The sequence below is a fragment of the Chrysoperla carnea genome, chromosome 1 (genome assembly GCF_905475395.1).
Source record: "Chrysoperla carnea chromosome 1, inChrCarn1.1, whole genome shotgun sequence".
Classification (NCBI taxonomy): domain Eukaryota; kingdom Metazoa; phylum Arthropoda; class Insecta; order Neuroptera; family Chrysopidae; genus Chrysoperla; species Chrysoperla carnea.
The window spans coordinates 41,236,322-41,255,292 of NC_058337.1; the positions used below are offsets into that span (position 1 = coordinate 41,236,322).

Below are 18,971 nucleotides of genomic sequence, written 5' to 3' on the forward strand. Positions count from 1 at the left end.
ATGTTAAGTGGGGTATCCCATTGACTAGGTATTGAAAATCGTAACTCAAAAACTGAAAAAAAAACACAAATCCAGTAATTGACATAGCGACTTTAACAGTTGGAACCCATTAAAATCAAGACCGGCTCAAGTCTTCCTAATAATGGATCTCGACTGTTGAAGTCACTATGAAATGGGCACTGGAAATGTTTGATTCTTTTAATTTTTTATTTTTTAAATTTTTTTTTTTTTTTAAAGGAATAACTTTGTAATTCTAACTCTTGTCGGTTATGAGTCAACGTGAGCCTTTGATTTAAACTAAAAGCGTAGGTTGAATTTAATGTGCCCCTTTGTACGAAATTTATTTTTGTTTGAAGCATATTTTTCACTAAACTTATTTTCCTAGCTAGTTTTGAACATAAGTCAAATTAAAGCATGTCTTTTATACTATATAATTAATAGAAGACTTACAATAAATTTATTGTAAGTCTTTGTTTTGTGAATAGAAATTTCTGGTGAAATAATTACCTGCACCCAATTTAATTACTAGTCTTAAATCTTTATAATTATGTATCTGAAATAAAAATCCTTTTCCACCTTTAAAATCTCCAAAATGGAGTGAAATTTTCAAATTCCGTTTGAAATCAAGGATTTTGGAAGCAGGATACGAAAGGTATTGTCATAGAATATCTTTTGCAAAGTGGGGGGCCGTGAGGTTAGTTTTATTAAATGGAAAGCTATTAAGCTGCCGTTGTGAAAGAGCATAAAAATTTTACAGAATTTTGTCGCAAATTGGATGTATTTGTTTTCTCCGTCATCAAGTTTTTTAAGTAATAATTTTATCCCATTTTCAAAAATCCCATTTGCACAATTAGAATTTGACAATTTACTACGAATAGTATGGTATTCGCACCGTGCGTGAGTTTTATTGCAGACTTTTCCATGGTAACGATACACTACTTTAGTTATAGAATTGTATGGATGCATATATAATTGTATGGATTGCATTTATGACTTACATTGAAAATTTAATATTATTGTCTCTCAAATTTGAATAAACAATTTTTAATAATAATCTTCTTCTTATATATATAGGAGACTTTCTATAGATATAGATAGATAGTCACTCATCACGATATCTCTGGAACTATAAGACCTAGAGACTTGAAATTTGGCAGGAATATTCCTTTTGCCAAGTAGAGGTCAGCTAAGAACGGATTTTACGAAATTCCACCCACAAGGGGGGTTGCGGGGGTGTTCATGAATAAAAAATTCATATTTTGCAATTATGGCTTTTAATAGTTCAAAACTTGGTCAGAATGTTTTAAATTACATTTAGAAGATTTTTTTAACCTTCGGAGGGTAGAAAGGTGTAGCGAGAAAGTGGGAAGGAATTATCGAATATTTACAAATATACTTAAGTGGGATATCAAATAAAAGAGCATGACGTGTACATTACAAAACTGTTATCCAACGCAAGGAAATGTGGAGGGAGGGGTGCAAGTGGGGATGTTGCCCAGCAAAGCGGGCGGGTAACAGCTAGTATATATATATAATTTTTAATGCATTTTAATTAATTAGTGTTTTTCAATAATTTTAATTTGACATTTTCTATAAGATTAACATATAAAGAATTGCAAATTAGTCATAACAGCCTCCTTTATCGCCAAAATTTTTCACTGGAAGCGCTGGCATCGATTTTATCGTCCGTACCATGACTGCGTAGACAACGAATACTATTCAAGATTACAACGAGTAAGTTTCCATTTCCGTTTCAACATGAGAGGGTAGGAACTTTGGAGCTGATTATATGGTTTGTTTAATATACCATGTATATATGAAATATACATAGTATATTAAGTGTAGTCCCAAGTTTGTAACGCTTCAAAATATTGATGCTACGAAAAAAATTTTGGTATAGGTGTTCATAGAATCACCTAAATAGTCCATTTCCGGTTGTCTGTCCGTCTGTCTGTCAACACGATAACTCAAAAACGAAAAGAGATATCAATCTGAATTTTTTATAGCGTACTCAGAGGGTAAAAAGTGAGGTCGAGTTCGTAAATGAGCAATATAGGTCAATTGGGTCTTGTAAACCGTTAGAGATAGAACAAAAAATTAAAAGTAAAAAATGTTCCTTATAAAAAAATAAAAAACTTTTGTTTGAAACATTTTTTTGTAAACATCACTGTGTACCCAGGAGGGCGTTAATTAGGTGCAAATTTTATATGTAGTTTGTATTAATATAGGAATATCAGTTGTATGTGTGGCTATTTAAAAGTGGATATCTTTTGTTATTTACGTGACGTCAAAAAAAACAAACGATTGCGCATCAACACTGTCTATGTAGTGAATTTTCAAAGGTCTATACATGGTATTTCAACAATTAACTCAGTCAATTGTTTGTTTTCACTTGTTTATAACTTAAGTTTTATCATCTATCAAATCAACTTCCATGCGATTTTCAGCGTTGTGTTACGTATATTGCTAAGTTTATAGTTTTCATCTTTAAAGCAAATAATAAATTAAATATGGTGGGAGAGCAAATAAATGCAACGTACATAATAAGATTTTAATACATAATATGATATTGCATAATTTATTTGCGTTTCCACCATGTATAGAATAATTTACATGTGTTAAATTAAAATATTATTTACACCTATGTTTTCCCAAATTATCGGTGTCGAGCTAATATAAGATGGGTCTTGATAATTTAATACTATTTTCTAACAAATTTAAATGCAATTTCGATTCTTATTTTCACAATTTCTAATGCAACTCTTTAGTCAGTTGGGTAAAACTCTTTAGTCAGTTTTTTTCTACACTGTACGGTTTGCGGAAAAATATGAAAAATGTTAATTTTTTAATCACTAACAACTTTCTAATTTAAAGTGTTCGTCTATCTTTTACCATTTATGGAGTAGAGTGAGCTTCAAAACCTAGATCAACTTTAATATCTGCGTAAGATTTGTATCTACACACCCAACATTTTCGTTTGAAGCATTTTTATCAATAAAAGTTATTTTTCGAATTTTAAGCATGTGTCAACTTAAAAAAGACACCCTGTATACAGTGTAATTTATTATATGTATACATTTTCACTTAAATATAATAATTCTAATAGTGTTTTATTTTATTTAAAAATTATAATGAATTTTTCCATACAATTCCAGTTTTCGTAATAGCCCTGGTCTCATTATGTCCCGATTATCGAGATTACTGTATATAATATTTTAAGGATTTGCCGCCCCACATTTTTGCCGCACCGGGCTGCCTCCCCTTGGATTGGGCACTGCACCTATTATGCTCCTGCCAATGTATATGTTTAATACGCCCATTCTGATTTTAGCTTCTCTTCTATTTTAATAGCGAATAGTATTATGCCACATCATTTCCTTAACAAATTACTAACAGACCTCATATAAGAAGTATAACTTCAAAAATAAAGCAAATACTTACCTATTTGTGTTGTAATAATTTGAAGATTTGGATATAAAAATCAATAAATTACTTTTGATAGGATATTAAATTTATTTTAATCAAAATTGGAATATAATTGTCATTACTTATTCAATTACTTACTTTTTATTTGTATTGCATCTGCATTTTAAATATAACACATCTGTTATTTCATTTTTATTGCATTTTTATTGTTTTTCATTTTTTGAATTATTTACTAAAATCCGTAAATACAAACAACCATTTTTTCAGTTTTTTTTATACAAAATTAATTTGCTAGAATTTTTATTGTAAATTTTGTGATTTGAGATGTTAACTTAAATCTTTTTTAACTGAATAATTGCTTTCAATTTGTTGACTAGGGGGGTAAGTGTTAGGAGAAAAATAAATTTAATCGTAAAAGAAATTTGAAAATTGTAATTTAAAAACTTTTTATTAGGTTTTGAAAAAAATATTAAGAAGAAAGCTTCTATCACAGGGAATTAAAAAAGGCCATTCATTATTTATTAAAATAATTTATAAAATAAACAAAAGATTCTGCATAATGATATTACTTTTTATAAAACCCAATTTTATATAGTTCAATAGTTTTTTTAGTAATGTGGGGGCACAATTAATTAAAAAATATTCAGTACCACTATTCATACAGTTTACACAAAGTTTTAGTAAATTTTTGAACAGACATTTTTATTTCCAAATTTTCTTTTAAAATTGATTTAACAATCGTTCAATTTTTAAAATAATATTGTAATAGAGTTCAGAAAAAACTTGAACGATTGAAAAATGGCAACAAAACAGAACAAAAGTATTAAAACATAGGAAAAGTTTTTTTTTAAGTGAAAAAAATTATTTGTTGTACATTTAATGACAAAATTTTTTTAAAATTCATGAACATGGTTATAATACACATCTAACTTTTTACATAGTTTATGTAAAAAAAATGGCAGATTCTTTTTTTGTCCGGAAAAATTCTCGTGGACTCATTATGCTACGAGAGCTTGAAACATTTTCTAGTTTTTAAGTTGGCTTATTGAATTTAAGTAAGGATAAACTACGTCTTGCACTTGAGGACGATTTAGTTAACTAACGCTGGATGCGCGCTAATAAAGCAACTTAATTTCTTTAATTACAAAACTAATTCTTATTAAATTAACAAAGACAAACCTTTCTAACATGAAAAAAGATTTTGAAATGCATCTATTTCCGCATCTTTAATTTCGGGAATGCACACTAGTCAACGCAGTAGACGCAATCGGTCTTAAGTGATAGGCGTACTTCATTGCCGAAAAATCATATTTTTCGTTATGTTGCCTAGCTCTTATTCCATTATGGGAGAAATTTTAACGATTCTTAAGGAGGTACTAAATGAAAATATTTCCCAATTCTCCCCAACTGTATTTTTCTTTGTGCTGTGGGACATATTTATACCTAGAAAAGGTGGATAGATACGATATTACCGTTTATAATGAGACATTCTAGTTTATAAATTTACGAAAAATTTCACTCATAAAGCAATTTATTTTAAAAATGAATACCTTGTTGGCTGGTTGAGTAATAGGCGTTATAATTTTTAAAGATCCGCCAATTAGTTTTCGAGAAAAAATAGTTTCTATGATTCGTTCTTGTTATGAGGACATAAAACTGCGCACAGCTATTTAGTACTTCCTTAATATAATTTGTGTTGGATCCTGAGCTGTGTCTTTTGAGTTCAAAAGTGGTCCAAATAGAGTTAATTCAAATAAGTTCGCATACGCCAACGAAAAATGCTTTTAATGTCATAGTAAACACAATTTGTGCGGGCATAAACTGTTTACATTCATAATTTGGATCGAAGAACACAAGCGCTGGTTTAGATGTCAAATTTCAATATGGATTTTGTCTAAAAATGTACACAAATAATTAATGTATATCGATTTTTTTTATAATTTGCTGCGATTTATAAGAAACGAACAAGTTTCAGCCTTTATTTTAAATATATTTTCATATATAATATGTATTTATGTATAGTTAAATACTAAAACACACGGAATCACTCTGGAAACTTAAGGCGCTCTCGTTTAAGAGTTGCAGTTTTGAAACAAGCAACTAATAACATACTTTAATAATCTATTACTAACAGACAGCTAAGTATTAAGTTTACAGCCAAATGTTGTCTATATTTGCTTACAACCTAAATGAAATCACATTTCACACATAAGCACTTAGAACTCTTTAAAATACTATTTAGAAAAAATTTATTCGAAATCTAATTTGTTTTAAATAAATAGAAATTCTTCAAAATTTTTTTAAATTGTTCCGAAATGGTATATATAATTTTTATAAATTAATCAAATTTTATAGAACTGACGCAAAGTTATGAAAAGATTGGTGATATGAAATTGATGATGATTGTAAAAAAAACAACCAAGTTATGACTAAATTCCTTCAGGATCCTTTTAATGAAGCTTAATGGTAATAAAGCAATTTTCAAAACTGTAATATTGTTAGCCATCCTTCAATAATTGCTCTGTGTTTCCTGTTAGTTACCAATGTTTTTATTTCTCAACATATTACAACTTCAATTTTCCATTGAAATAATCTCCAAGTTATCAATTGACACTAAATAAAATCCAAAGCATTCGTATAGAATATTAGGAACTTTTATTGACAGTTTAAAAAAAAAAATATCGAAAAAACATTTCGAACGTTGTAAAAATAAGCATACATCCTAAAAAATGCATGATAGGTATTACAAAAGAAAAAAAAAAATTTCATTTCATTTAAAAAAAATTTGAAACATGTAATGAAAATTTAAAAAAAATACAATAAATTATAAATAAAAAAAGAAAACAAAGATTTGTTTGATTGTGTAAAACTGATTCATTTTAAACAAAAGCACCTTAAGTTTTAATATAAATTAATAATAATTAATTAATATACATGGTTAGTTTTATCTTTAAAAAGGCCATGATTTTTCCATTCATAAGTAAATTACATTCAAAATATAACACCTTTTACAAGGATTGTATATCCCACAAATAAACAATATAACTAAAACGGCTTGGCTTTCCTACTGTCCCACTAACCACAGCGACCACCCCACCAATTAATATTTCTACATGTTTACATACTATTGTTTTACTGCCCCTAATTTTTTTGTAGAAATAATCTTGCGATGTATTCAACTTAAAAATATAATTATATATACATTATAACAAAAGGTAAAGACTTAATTATTAGTAAATTTACGGTTCATTATCGTTTTCTGAAATCAAATAATCTTCGGTTTCTATGTAGGTTATAAAATTGCGCATTTTACCATTCAACGATTTCATGAACTAACTCTAAATGTGAACGGTAAAATGTTTTTAGTTAATTCAAATCGTTAGTTTATTATATATTATTTATTAACTAAAATCGTTTAAAAATGAATTATTTTGTATTGATATTAAGTGCACTTAAGTGTTTTTTTACGATTGATTTGAACAAATCTACTTTTTCAAAAATTTTTGTTATTAAATTAAGTACTCGAACCATTTTGAAAAAAAAAAATCTATAAGATTATTTCTATAAAAAAAAATAATTACGTGCTTCCTTTTTTTAATATTAGTATTTTAATATAAAATTTATCTAAATACAAAAATACGTTACAAGAAAATTAAGAGGAAGGCAGAACAATGTTTTTTGTGCTGGGTAATTCTAAATCAAGGAAGGGTGGTGTTTTCATGATCAGACTGACAACACAAGGAATGAAATACTCAAAAAAAAAGTTGAAAGATGTATGTATATATGTATATTTATTAGTTATTTTTGTGTTGGTTTTTTTGAACTGAAAATGACATGATGTGTGTGTGCTAAGCTAAAATAGATTGAGATCATTAAAAAAAATTAAATCACAAACAAGAGTGTACTTAAAAATGTATTAGGTAAAATGATGTACCACATGGTACGGTAGTTTTGCAGTTAGTTAGCTAGCCAGCCAGCCATATTTGTTATACTCCAAACCACTCACGTTTTGACAGTTTATTTAAATTTTTCTTTTAAATATTTTTTAAATTATTTTAAATCTCTTTTAAATTAAAAACTTGGCACTAAAGTATAAAACAGCAAAAACAAACTGATTGATTTTTAATTGGATCAGTCAGTCTGCTGTGGCTGTGTCTGTTGGTTTGATGATCATCGGACATGTAGAAAAACCTGTACAACACATAAGATTGTCCATAAACACCATTTTGATAATAAAATCATGCGCCTTCGTTTTTTTAATCCATAGATTATTATTTTTAGCGGCATCAGTGTCACTCGCGACGATGATTAACGACAACGAACTATAATAACGAACGAACAAAGGGAATAACACAAAAAATTAAGATCATCGTGTCCTTATATTTAATAATTATTTTCTTTTTTGTTTTGTTATTTTTAAAAACTGTAGTGTTTCTGTTCACAATTTTTTCTTGTATTTTTTTTTTTATTAATCCTCGTCTTATTCGTTCTATTTCTCATCATCACTATATAGAAGGTACTCTTATTTTACTTTTAATTACAAACGAGAGTTTTTTTTTACTTATTTTGTTTTTTATATAAATTAGCTCAACTTATTTTATTACTTGTTTTTATAATTAGTTCAAATTATATGAGAAAACCAATCACAGGGCATTTTAGTAGTTACGTGTAATAATTAACGTTGCTAGATTTTTTGGTGGTGTGTAAACCCCCCACCCTGTATTTATCATAAACAGTGAACAGAAGAGTTGTGTTGACGACAAATCTGTAAAGCTGCTGTGATTTCATGAAATTTGATGTTGGTTTGTGACTCAGTAGATGGGGTTGTTAGCGACGATTAAAATTATTATTTCCCCTATTTACTGGACCACCACCTCCACCGCTGCCACCTCCTTCGGATCTATTAAATCCACCACCGGGTCGACCACCACGTGATCGCATTAAGTTGCCACCTGGACCACCACCTCCACCATTGTTTCTAGGTCCACCACCTGGTCCATTTCCAGGTCTGCCACCACCCATGTTGTTTTCTTGTTGATTATTTCCGCCAATTCTACCACCATCCATTGCTTTTGATCGTACTTTCTTCTCTTCTACATTTAATTTCTGTCTGTTTTCCGATGATGGAGGGAAATATAATGGCTAAAGTAAATAGAGAAATTAGATTAGTTATTAATAAATTATCAAATTCTTTATTGAAAAACAACATAAAATTATAAAAAGTCGAATGTTTGATTTGTTTATCCTAGCCAGGTATTAAAAAGCCAAGTAGGTATATTCAAAATCAAATAATCTTGCATATTTTATATCACTTAACTTGAATATATTTACGAGTCAAATGTGTATTAAATATGCCTTTATTAGGAATCAAAATTTTAAAAAAATTGAATTGAAAAATAAAATTTATGTATGAAAAAAACTTACCCGGGCATTTAAACAATTTTGTACGGATTGTTGATCTTCATATGTGATAAACCCGTAATTTGGAACTCGTGTACCAGGCATACCTTTACCAGTTGGTTTACTATGGATCCGTAAATCAACAATACTTCCAAACTTACTAAAGATATCACGCAAATCATCTTCAGTTGCTGAATGAGGTAAATTACCTAAAAACAACTGATGACTGTCTCCATATTGTGAACCAGGACCACCCGTACTTCTTCTCCGGTCGTCTATTAAATACAATAACAGATTTGATATAGTAATGTTAAACAAACTGTCGAAAAAAGGATTACTAAAATTCATCAATAATTGCATCTAGGAGTTTATGTGAGTAATCACACACAAATACAGATCAACGATCGGGAAGATAACAACTGCATATTAATTAATCACAATAAATATTGGATTCTAAATTTTTATTATTTGAAAATCAATAATAGAGATTATATAATATATAGATTCATAAAAATAATATAGATTCATAAAAATAATTTTAATGTGGAGAAATGTATGAATTTAATATTTCACAATAATTTATTATAAAATTGCTGTGGGATATAAAATTCCAATGTTTATTTAGCATACTTAAAATCCCCCTGATAAATGAAATGATTGTTAGCATTACCAGGTCTACTAGTATGCACATGGATTATCACAACTGAAGAGTGCTAATAACTTTTCTGAAAAGACTATACTTCGTCTTCGATTATAAGTATAATACAAAACCTAAACATAACAATCCAAAAACCTTGTATTTAAAAAATAATTTTTGCTTTTGGGCATAATGTCAAAAAACCAATGCGATAAAATGAATAACAAACTTATTATGTCTTTGTCCAGTTTATTATTGTCGTAAATAATACGAGATTAGGTGATATGTTAAGTCAGTGTTTAAGACAAAATAGGCAGAAAATGAGCCAAGGCATCGAACTGGACGTCACTAATTGTCTTCACTTTACCGTGAATATCAAACAAATTTTTTTAAAAGACTCAACAATCTCTCAAAAATATATACAAATCCATACGCCGTTCTATAATGTTAATATAAGCGGTGATCAGATCCATTTTGTAAAATTAAAAAATATTTAATAGCCATTTCTTGGAGTAATTGGGAATGAAAATTAAAGAAGGTTAGAAGGACTATTTTCAGAAACTTCAACAATTGATACTACGTCAAGATCAGAGTCCTAACCTCTATCTGGGGCTAAATCGACTTGCACCGAAGAGATATAGTGTAAGCAAAAAAATTCTTAACGATTTTTTAACGCGATTTACTAGTATTATTCAGTAATTAGTTATTAAGCATGGGTACTCTTGAATATAAAACTTCTATAACCTTTGTATTTAAATTTTTTCTGTTTATTGCAGATAGCAAACCAAATTAGGATAAAAAGTTTAAAAATCACAAATTGAAATATTTCTTACCATTGCTGTCGTCATTGAAACTATTTCGCCCTGGACCTTGACGAGAATCTTGTCGTATAGGTCCACGAACCGCTCCTGGTGGGCCACCAGAAGACCTGTTAGATCTATTTGGCCCTGCACTACGCTGTCCTAATGGTCCTGAGGAATTTGAATTAAAACCACTTGATGATAATGGAGTGTGTTCACGACCATCTCCTCGATTTAATGATGGTGGCTACGAATTTTAAACAAAATGCAATTAATTCATGAAAGAATCAATTGTTAATCCTTGTTTATTTATAAAGTTTATTATTAAAATTGAATGTCTGATTTGGCTATCATACTAAGTTATTAATGAACTGCGTAAGTTTATAACAAATAAATATTTATCTAGCATACAACAAAACTTAAATGATATAATTTACCAAAAAGTAAAGCGAAAGTATGCAATGTTAAATAATGATGTTTCGTTTGGTTTTAAAAAAAACTGTTGTAGCTAACTTCATAGCTTACATTAATTAATTGTATCGAGCGTTAAATTGTGGAAGTCCATTATACTTTTTTATTACTTTTAGACGATTATCGTTTTCATTTATAGTTTTTCACATTTTTTCAGAATCACCATTAAAACATGGACGTAAAAGTGCAGGTTGCCGGTGGGTAACCCAATAGGATTATATTTAAACTACTTTTTTTAAACAAATAATTGGGACAAAAATTAAAAAATAATGTTCTGGATGCAAAGTTTCGTGCACAAACATTTTGAACCTTACGCCCTGCGCTAAGTCCCAGTAATCAAGATAAGCATGTTATAGCCATTCCTTGATTCGGTAAATTACGAAACATCTTGTTATGGGAATGACAAGATGACAAATTCAGATTACAGAGGCGTTTGAGGCGATCCTCCTCGTGCCAACGACTTCGCTGCTTCATTCCGTTTAATGTCACAGCGGCCCGGTACCCAGATCAATTTGATTGAGTTCAGACTATCCTCTTCAAACATTCAGGCTATCCTCTATTGGAATCTTGATGGCTCAAGAATATGTGTTCCACTGCATCCTTTCATATTACAGATCAGATCACCTCTCAGCATGGCAAAGCTTTCCTTTAAAAGCCGTCGAATATTGATCAAGAATAGGAACTGATTCCTTTATTCTACGTTCATAAATCCTCGCTCACAGATATATTTCCGGTTCTAGACCTATCCGTATAAAGATATGGTTCGGAAGAGGATGAAAAGTTATGTACATTTCGATCCCATTCTTCACGGGAAGAAACGATTACCCTAATTTTGCGATCAAAACGGTAAATCAAAACTGTGGATTCATGCAACCCTTTTACAAGTGCTCCACCTGCAACTATTAAGGGAATAGGCAGCTGTCATGACTTCCGCTTCAATCATTAAGTGAATCGGTGAAATACCTAGAAGCGCGCCCTGTGCAGAGGTAGGTGTTTGCATGGCTCCATTTAAACTAAGGCATACAACCCAAAGCAGATGGTTCAATTTTTTCCTGGCTATGACCAGAGAGGTTTTTGTCTACCATACTACACAACCAAATCTGAGCATTGGTTTTGCGATTATTGTAAATAACCAGTGCACCATATGAGGTTGGAGTCCTCAAGACTGTCCAAATGTTCTCCTGCATTTCCAGTAAACACCTATATTTGCCTTGGTTAGACTCCAATTCAATTGATCAACTCAGTTCAGTTTTGCGTCCAAGATGACTCCCAGATGCTTAATACGTTCTGGTTTATGCAACTTGAATGCCAAATATGCTGATCATTCCTTGAGCAACTCTTCGCCTCATTGTAAACATTACACATCTCGTTTTTTCCGGCTTGGTAGAGTTCTTTGTCTATGCACCAACGCTCCACGTTGCATCAAATCATAGATAGTGCTATCGTCATTGTCTTTGACAAGTATCGAAATTATGCCATCAGCGTAGCCTTGAGCAAATATCTCTAATTCCTTGAGTCCAGTAGTACCCTCTACCACAGTCTTTAGTTGATTGTCCCTCTAAAGTTATGGTAATGCACCTCATTTCGAGTATGTTGCAGGTCCACGATACAGAAATGCATTCTATCCCACACTCAGTTAATGCAGTGCGTACTACCTCAACCTAGTAAATAATACTCCCAAAACCGTTTTAAAATTCGCGTTTATTTACGCTTTGCGCAACATCACCCCGCTAAACGAAATGCTCTGTTCAAAGAAAAGTTTTCAATTGAATGCATACAATACATTGCATGCGTAGACTTGTTTTATCATACAAAATTAGAACTAATTTAAGTATTTCATACTTCAAAATTTTAAGACAGAAAAATCAATTTTAATTTACCCAATATGCGCATTCTTTATTTTTGATTAAAAATGATGTCATGAGTACAATACTTCCGTATTATACTCATAATTCATTCATTTAATACCAAAATTAAGTTGGTTTGTGAGGAAGATGGTAAATCGCCATTTCGGAAATGTCTACCATATTGTTTTTCAAATAATATTCGATAAATTGGCACTAGTATGTGAATTATACACAGGATAAAAAGACGTTAAAGCGAGTGATATGAAACCTTTTTAAAAAATCGAAAACCAATAGGAAATTTAAGACTTTACAAAGACACTTTAAAAACTTTATATTACACAAGGTTGATTTAATAAAATAAGTAATTGATACATACCGGTGACGAGATTGGTTTGGATATCGGTTGATTGGGGCTAGTTGACATAGCCGCTGATGCAAATGATACTTGACCTCCACCTGTACCACCAGATTTTAATAAAGTGGCATAAGTTTTCGGTTCATTTGAGATTGGTGCTAAAATTAAATAAAAAAGTTATTACAATTTATGTTTTTATGAAATTCTGAGATATTGGAATTATTTTAATAAACCTAGTAACTTCCAAAACCAAAATTTTCATCAAAATAACACGCCACAGTAATGTCTTCTTAACTATCTTTTCTAGTACTACTTTAAAATGTAATAATTATGTTTATCAATAAAAAATAATACGTTTTTACAGAGATTTACAATTTAACAGAAAACAATATCTTTTGACAAATTATCGTGGGATTCTAGACAGTTCACTGGCGGGGGTCAAAATGAGTTAAGTATAATTTTCAGGGAAAATGAGGTGTCTACAAAACCACTTTTTACAGAACGGTTTACTGTGGAAAAATCTCATTTTTCAAAAAAGTAAACTAAATATCTGTCATCCTCACAACGAAGATTCGATTAGAGTGAAATCTTGTAAGTTTAACATTAAATGTTGCATGAAAAAAAAAAAACCAACACATCGCATTCCTACATATAATTGAACCAAGGGTCTCCGCTACCCAGACAAAGGGCTGTAACCAACTTATTTTTTGGTTTAGTTTGTGAAAATGGTTTGGAGTGATATATAGATATTTTTTCATACAATATTTAATTAAAATGTTTGATTTGTTCATCTTACGTAGCTATTAAAAGAACTGCATAAGACATTTGCAAATAAAGTTTGTTTTAGCATCACTTAATTTCGCTCTTTTTATATGACAAAATAAAGCTTCTGTCAAGTGTGCATATGAAATAAACGTTAAATTGTCTAATTTCATTACTTTTTAGTTAATTACCTACCTATCTACTCTTTAAATAAGCTTGAATGTACTTTCATTCAATATTATTTCGTTTTGAAAAACAATCTTACCTGGATCGTGATTTAATGATTCATCCGCAGGTTCCGGTTCAGGTGATTTTTGCTCATTTTGTTCAATATTATTTTCAACAATTAAATCATGATGTGAAGTTTCAACATGATGCTGTGACGTTGAATGTGTTATAACATCATCTGTCTGTTGTTGATTATTCAATTGAGATACCATTCCAACGTTGGGTGGTACAATTGGTAATTGATTCGCTTGCTGTACATTTTGTTGTTGACCACTCTGTATGTTTTGTAATGTTGTTGGTGCCACATTTACAACATTGGTCGACGATTGAAGAGTAACAGCTGCTGCGGCTGCTGGTGGAACACTGGGTACTGATGGTAGTATGACATCATCAGGATGAACACTACCATTTACTTGTACCACTGATTGAGCACCAGTTGCCGCTGCTGTTATCACTTGTGGTGTTAATTGAGCAGCACCTGGATGATGAGGCGGCACAGTCATGGTTGGTGGTACAACAGTTGGTGGTTGAGCAGTCATTGGAGTGTTTGGAGGTACAGCGTTGTTTGCAAAATATGCCATTTGTTGTTGCGATATTGGTTGTGGAATATCTTGAACTGATGGTTCTTGAACTAAATCATCATCAGCTTCAGATCGACCAGATTCTTGATCGCATTCCTCATCCGTAAAAATTTCGTCCTAAAATAATCAGTATAAAATGTTTATCAAAATTTTCTTACATATTAAATAAGCTAAAGTATCTGTCTCTTTTTTATATGTGAAATATCTACTCTATAACCAAGCGTTTATCTGGCATTACAAGCGTATACTTTTGATAGTACTGAAAAAGGTTTTAAAAGGCGAATAAACAGGAAATATTGAAAGTTTTAAAATATTACATTCTGAAACTTTTTTTTTTTTTTGAATTGAATGAATTTTACCCAGCGTTATTTTATTTAAGTGGTTAATTATCTGGTTTAAATTACCAAAGACAAACATTGATGTCACTAGATATTTGAAATTTTCAAATCTACCCAAATTCTTAGATTAAAAATTTGGCAGAAACAGGACTCTCATTAAAATTTGTAAACTCCGTCGCAAGACAATGTAAAAAAGAAGGTATTCCAATCCTGCAATGCATGATGGGAGGAAATAAAGTACTTTGATGCTAACTCCCATAATAATAAAAACTATTTTTATTATATTTTATAGACATCTCAAGTATTCTTAATACTAAGAACAAGTAAATTAGTAATATCATTTAAAAAACAAGTTGTTATAATTTTATAATATTATTACTAAGTATTTTAGTTCTCTGATTGCACCGTTGTATCTTTAGCAAGAATGTGAAGCCGTATTTCACCAAAACTTTATCGTATATTTTGTGGCATTCAGAAAAGATAAGTGAGTATTTAACAGATTTCATAACACTTCTTGTTAAAAACTCATTAAAATTTTACAGATGCAATAATAATTTTCCTTAGTGACAACTTCTTCGGCTTTTTTCAGAAGTTGATATACTGCCTTACTAGGATTTATTGCACCTGTCCAGTCAGAGCTTGCATTTTATAAAGGTACTTGAGAATTAATTGCTCTTTCACATACTTTGCAATCAGAGGACGAAACAAATACTACCCAACCACAAAGATAATACAGTCCGTATTGTTGAATTTCTGTTATTCACAATTATCAGGCATACATTTCGATGGTATATGGTGTTTCATCAAATTAACAATGAAGCTCTTTAATTTTTTTACCCAAAAATTTGAATATATCATTATTATATACCGATTGTAAGCTATCTCGTTAGCCATATAAAATATATGAAGTAAGAAGAGTTTTTAAGAACATTCTTATTTATAAAACAAAGAGCGAGTGTGCTGAGTGTCATGGTTATGTGTTAGTGTGTGTGATTTTTATTGTATGTGTACAACAAGTGATGAATCTGGCCGGTTAGGCTGTGCTCATGCATACACATATACAAACCTTCCTTGTTTTATACATAAGGACGTACGTAAAAACTCTTCTTCCTTCATATAATATAAATGTCTAACGATATAGTTTACAAATTGTATATTTGAATATTAAAATATATTTTATCAATCTAATGTTAACTTTTTTAGTCGCTTATTAATTTTTAAAAAGTATTCTTTATTATTATGGGAGTTAGCATGTAAGTAAGTATATTAGTTAACAGTTAGCTAGAATGCTGAAGACACTCGTGGCGGGGCAACCTCTTGAAGGATTGGAATATCTTCTCTTTATATTATCTTACTCCGTCGTGTATTTATTACACTAACATACAAACCAACAGTCGGGAAAACAAATTTTAAATCATATCACTTATGTTAAAGGATTGGAAAACGATATCATTTGATAAAAAACAATTTCTGTGAGTAAATTAAATAAATAGTTGGTTTCTTAGAAAAAAACCTTTTAATGCCTAACAAGTAGCTCTATAGTAAATAATAAAGCAACTTTTGATTTTATGAAAATTTGATGTTTTCTTTAATAGAAAAAAATGTACGAATTTAATATTTCACAACAATTTATTATAAAATTGCTGTGGGGTATAAAATTCCAATGTTTTTTTAGCATACTTAAAATCCCCCTGATAAGTGAAATGATTGTCAGCATTACCAGGTCTACTAGTATGCACATGGTTTACAACAACTAAATAGTAGGAATATCTTTTTTCTGAAATAAACATCGTACTCAATGATAATAAGAAATGTAATTTTCATAGTCAAATTAAAAACATCAAATTCATCAATTTTCTCGATCGAATTTCAGTAGAATGTACTACCTACTTTAGATACTGAATTGACGTTTTCGACAAAATTCTTATTTCTGTTACCTAAATTTTTAATTTCGTCAATTTTCGTTTTAAGCGTCATTATTTGTCAATTTATTGTTTACGGAAATTGTAGTAGTATGTGTTTTCGATTTATTTAAAATGACCAAAAAACTCGTTGATTTTTATTAGGACTTCGTACTAAAAGTGTGTAGAGTACAGAATCACGATATACTTAAATGGAAAAATTTTAATTTAAATTACTTTTCGAATAAAATTAAAATAATATTTACCTGATAACGAAATATGTCGTTATGAACGTAATACTTTTTTGGCGACTGGGCAGCTAATACAAATGTCTGAGTAAATCGTCTCATCGGTTGTCCAGCATTACTCAATTCACCAGTTACTTGAACAACAACACCATTACCCAAAGTAGCTTGCGAATCAACTTGCGTTATTTTCGCATGACAATCTTGGAAATTCAATTGTTGAATCTTTTGGTGAATCTGCTTTTGCCCGATCATTGGACTTGTTTCACGATTGGGTGCATCCAATCCACCGTGTACAAACGATGAATTATTATTGTAAAATCGATGTAAATGAGTTGGAGCTTTGTTCAACAGTGTATAATACTGTCGAACAAATTCTCGACCAACACATTGGGGAGACGGTGGAGCCTCCATGACCATTTCCTAGTATATTAAGTACGCCGCGGCGACAATGTGAAATATATTATAAAATAAACGTTTTTGTACTGGAACTCGAATAATTATTTTGTGGTTATATGCAACGCCGATATTGGTTCTATAAAACACAAGAAAATATTATATGAATGTTTTTTTTATTTTTAAATCTAGATAATGTATGAATTTATTTATTTCGCAACAATTTTATAATAAATTGTTGTGGGGTATTAAATTCAAATGTTTATTTAGCATACTTAAAATCCCCCTGATAAGTGAAATGATATCATCAGCATTACCAGGTCTACTAATATGCACATGGTTCAAGTATAACATCAATGCCTGTATTTCTTTATACGAAAATCTATCATCATTATTACTAAATTAAGTTAAAAATAATTAATAAAGCAGAATATTGAAAGTAAATTTAAGGAATAATTAGAAAAAAGGAAATTTACCGAGAAACGCCAAGATTCGTAGCAATATTGAAGGTCAAGAACTCGAGAATAGAAAAAAACACAAAGGATCTTATAAACTTTTATCGAGGGATCACTAGATTAATATATAAATAGTTAGTCAAAAAGCAAAATAATCTTTAAAAATTGAACTATAAAAAAAACATTCGTTATTATTAAAATAATTTCGTTGAAATATAGAAGTTTTCAATAGTATTGCATTAACCGTACATAAGATTCGTTAATAAATTTTGACACTTTTTTAGTTTTTCTAGTCAAAGTACTGGTTAGTTGGATTTATAAAACCTAGTAATATGTAAACAAAAAACAAAAATTTGTAAAATAATTAGAAAAATATAATAAAATTATTTTTTTAAAATCACCTTGCTTATAATTTATTTAATAAAACACATGGACGCACACTGCGAAAGATATGGCGTTTGGCGGGCGTTCATACTGATTAATTGGGTATTTTTTTAGCATTTACTTATTTTAAATTTAAAATATTTATTGATAAATTATAAATTTATAAAATAATTAATTTATATAGTTAGTTTTGAACAAAGAAATATCAACAAAAATATTAAGTAGACAATGGTAACCTTCGTTTTACATACAAGTTTACGATTTATTGTACGAATTTATTACTTACGAGAAACACCCGGTTTATCAATCTACCACAAAATTATATATTTACTAAATAAACGTATCATCCTCACCTTAATTACGTCTTTTTTCTTGATTAAATATAATGTTTTATTGAACACACTATTACATATATGAATTAAGAAATATAAAACGAGTTTACAATAAATATTTGTTGATAAGATAGATCTATTCGCACTCTGTGTGGCGGAGCTCTATACGTCTATACGTGATTTCATGAATATTCCCTACCATTATTCAATTTACCTTACAACTTGATGACTATGTACGCATGATTCAAAAATCGTGCGCATGTGAAATTCATAGGTATCTCTGACTCTCGTTCCCAAAACACCTTTTCTCACTCTTTTTTTTATATACTGCGCATAACCATAAAATTCCCCGCTTTCAATTCAAAATCAGCATAATGGTATTCCAAATTCTCAGATAATCTACTTCTTCACGT

The 18,971-nt window shown here is 30.0% G+C and overlaps 1 protein-coding gene across 1 annotated transcript; it reads right to left on the reverse strand.

Moving 5' to 3' along the window:
• Positions 1-7,200: 7,200 nt before the first annotated feature.
• Positions 7,201-18,753, reverse strand: LOC123304443 (ras GTPase-activating protein-binding protein 2). Its single transcript, XM_044886359.1, has 7 exons — positions 18,580-18,753; positions 17,013-17,526; positions 13,964-14,624; positions 12,958-13,094; positions 10,297-10,510; positions 8,851-9,101; positions 7,201-8,568 (listed from the first exon to the last, which is right to left on the reverse strand). The coding sequence occupies exons 2-7, from the start codon at positions 17,409-17,411 to the stop codon at positions 8,254-8,256; spliced, it is 1,977 nt and encodes a 658-aa protein (XP_044742294.1). The 5' UTR covers positions 17,412-17,526; positions 18,580-18,753; the 3' UTR covers positions 7,201-8,253.
• Positions 18,754-18,971: the final 218 nt, after the last annotated feature.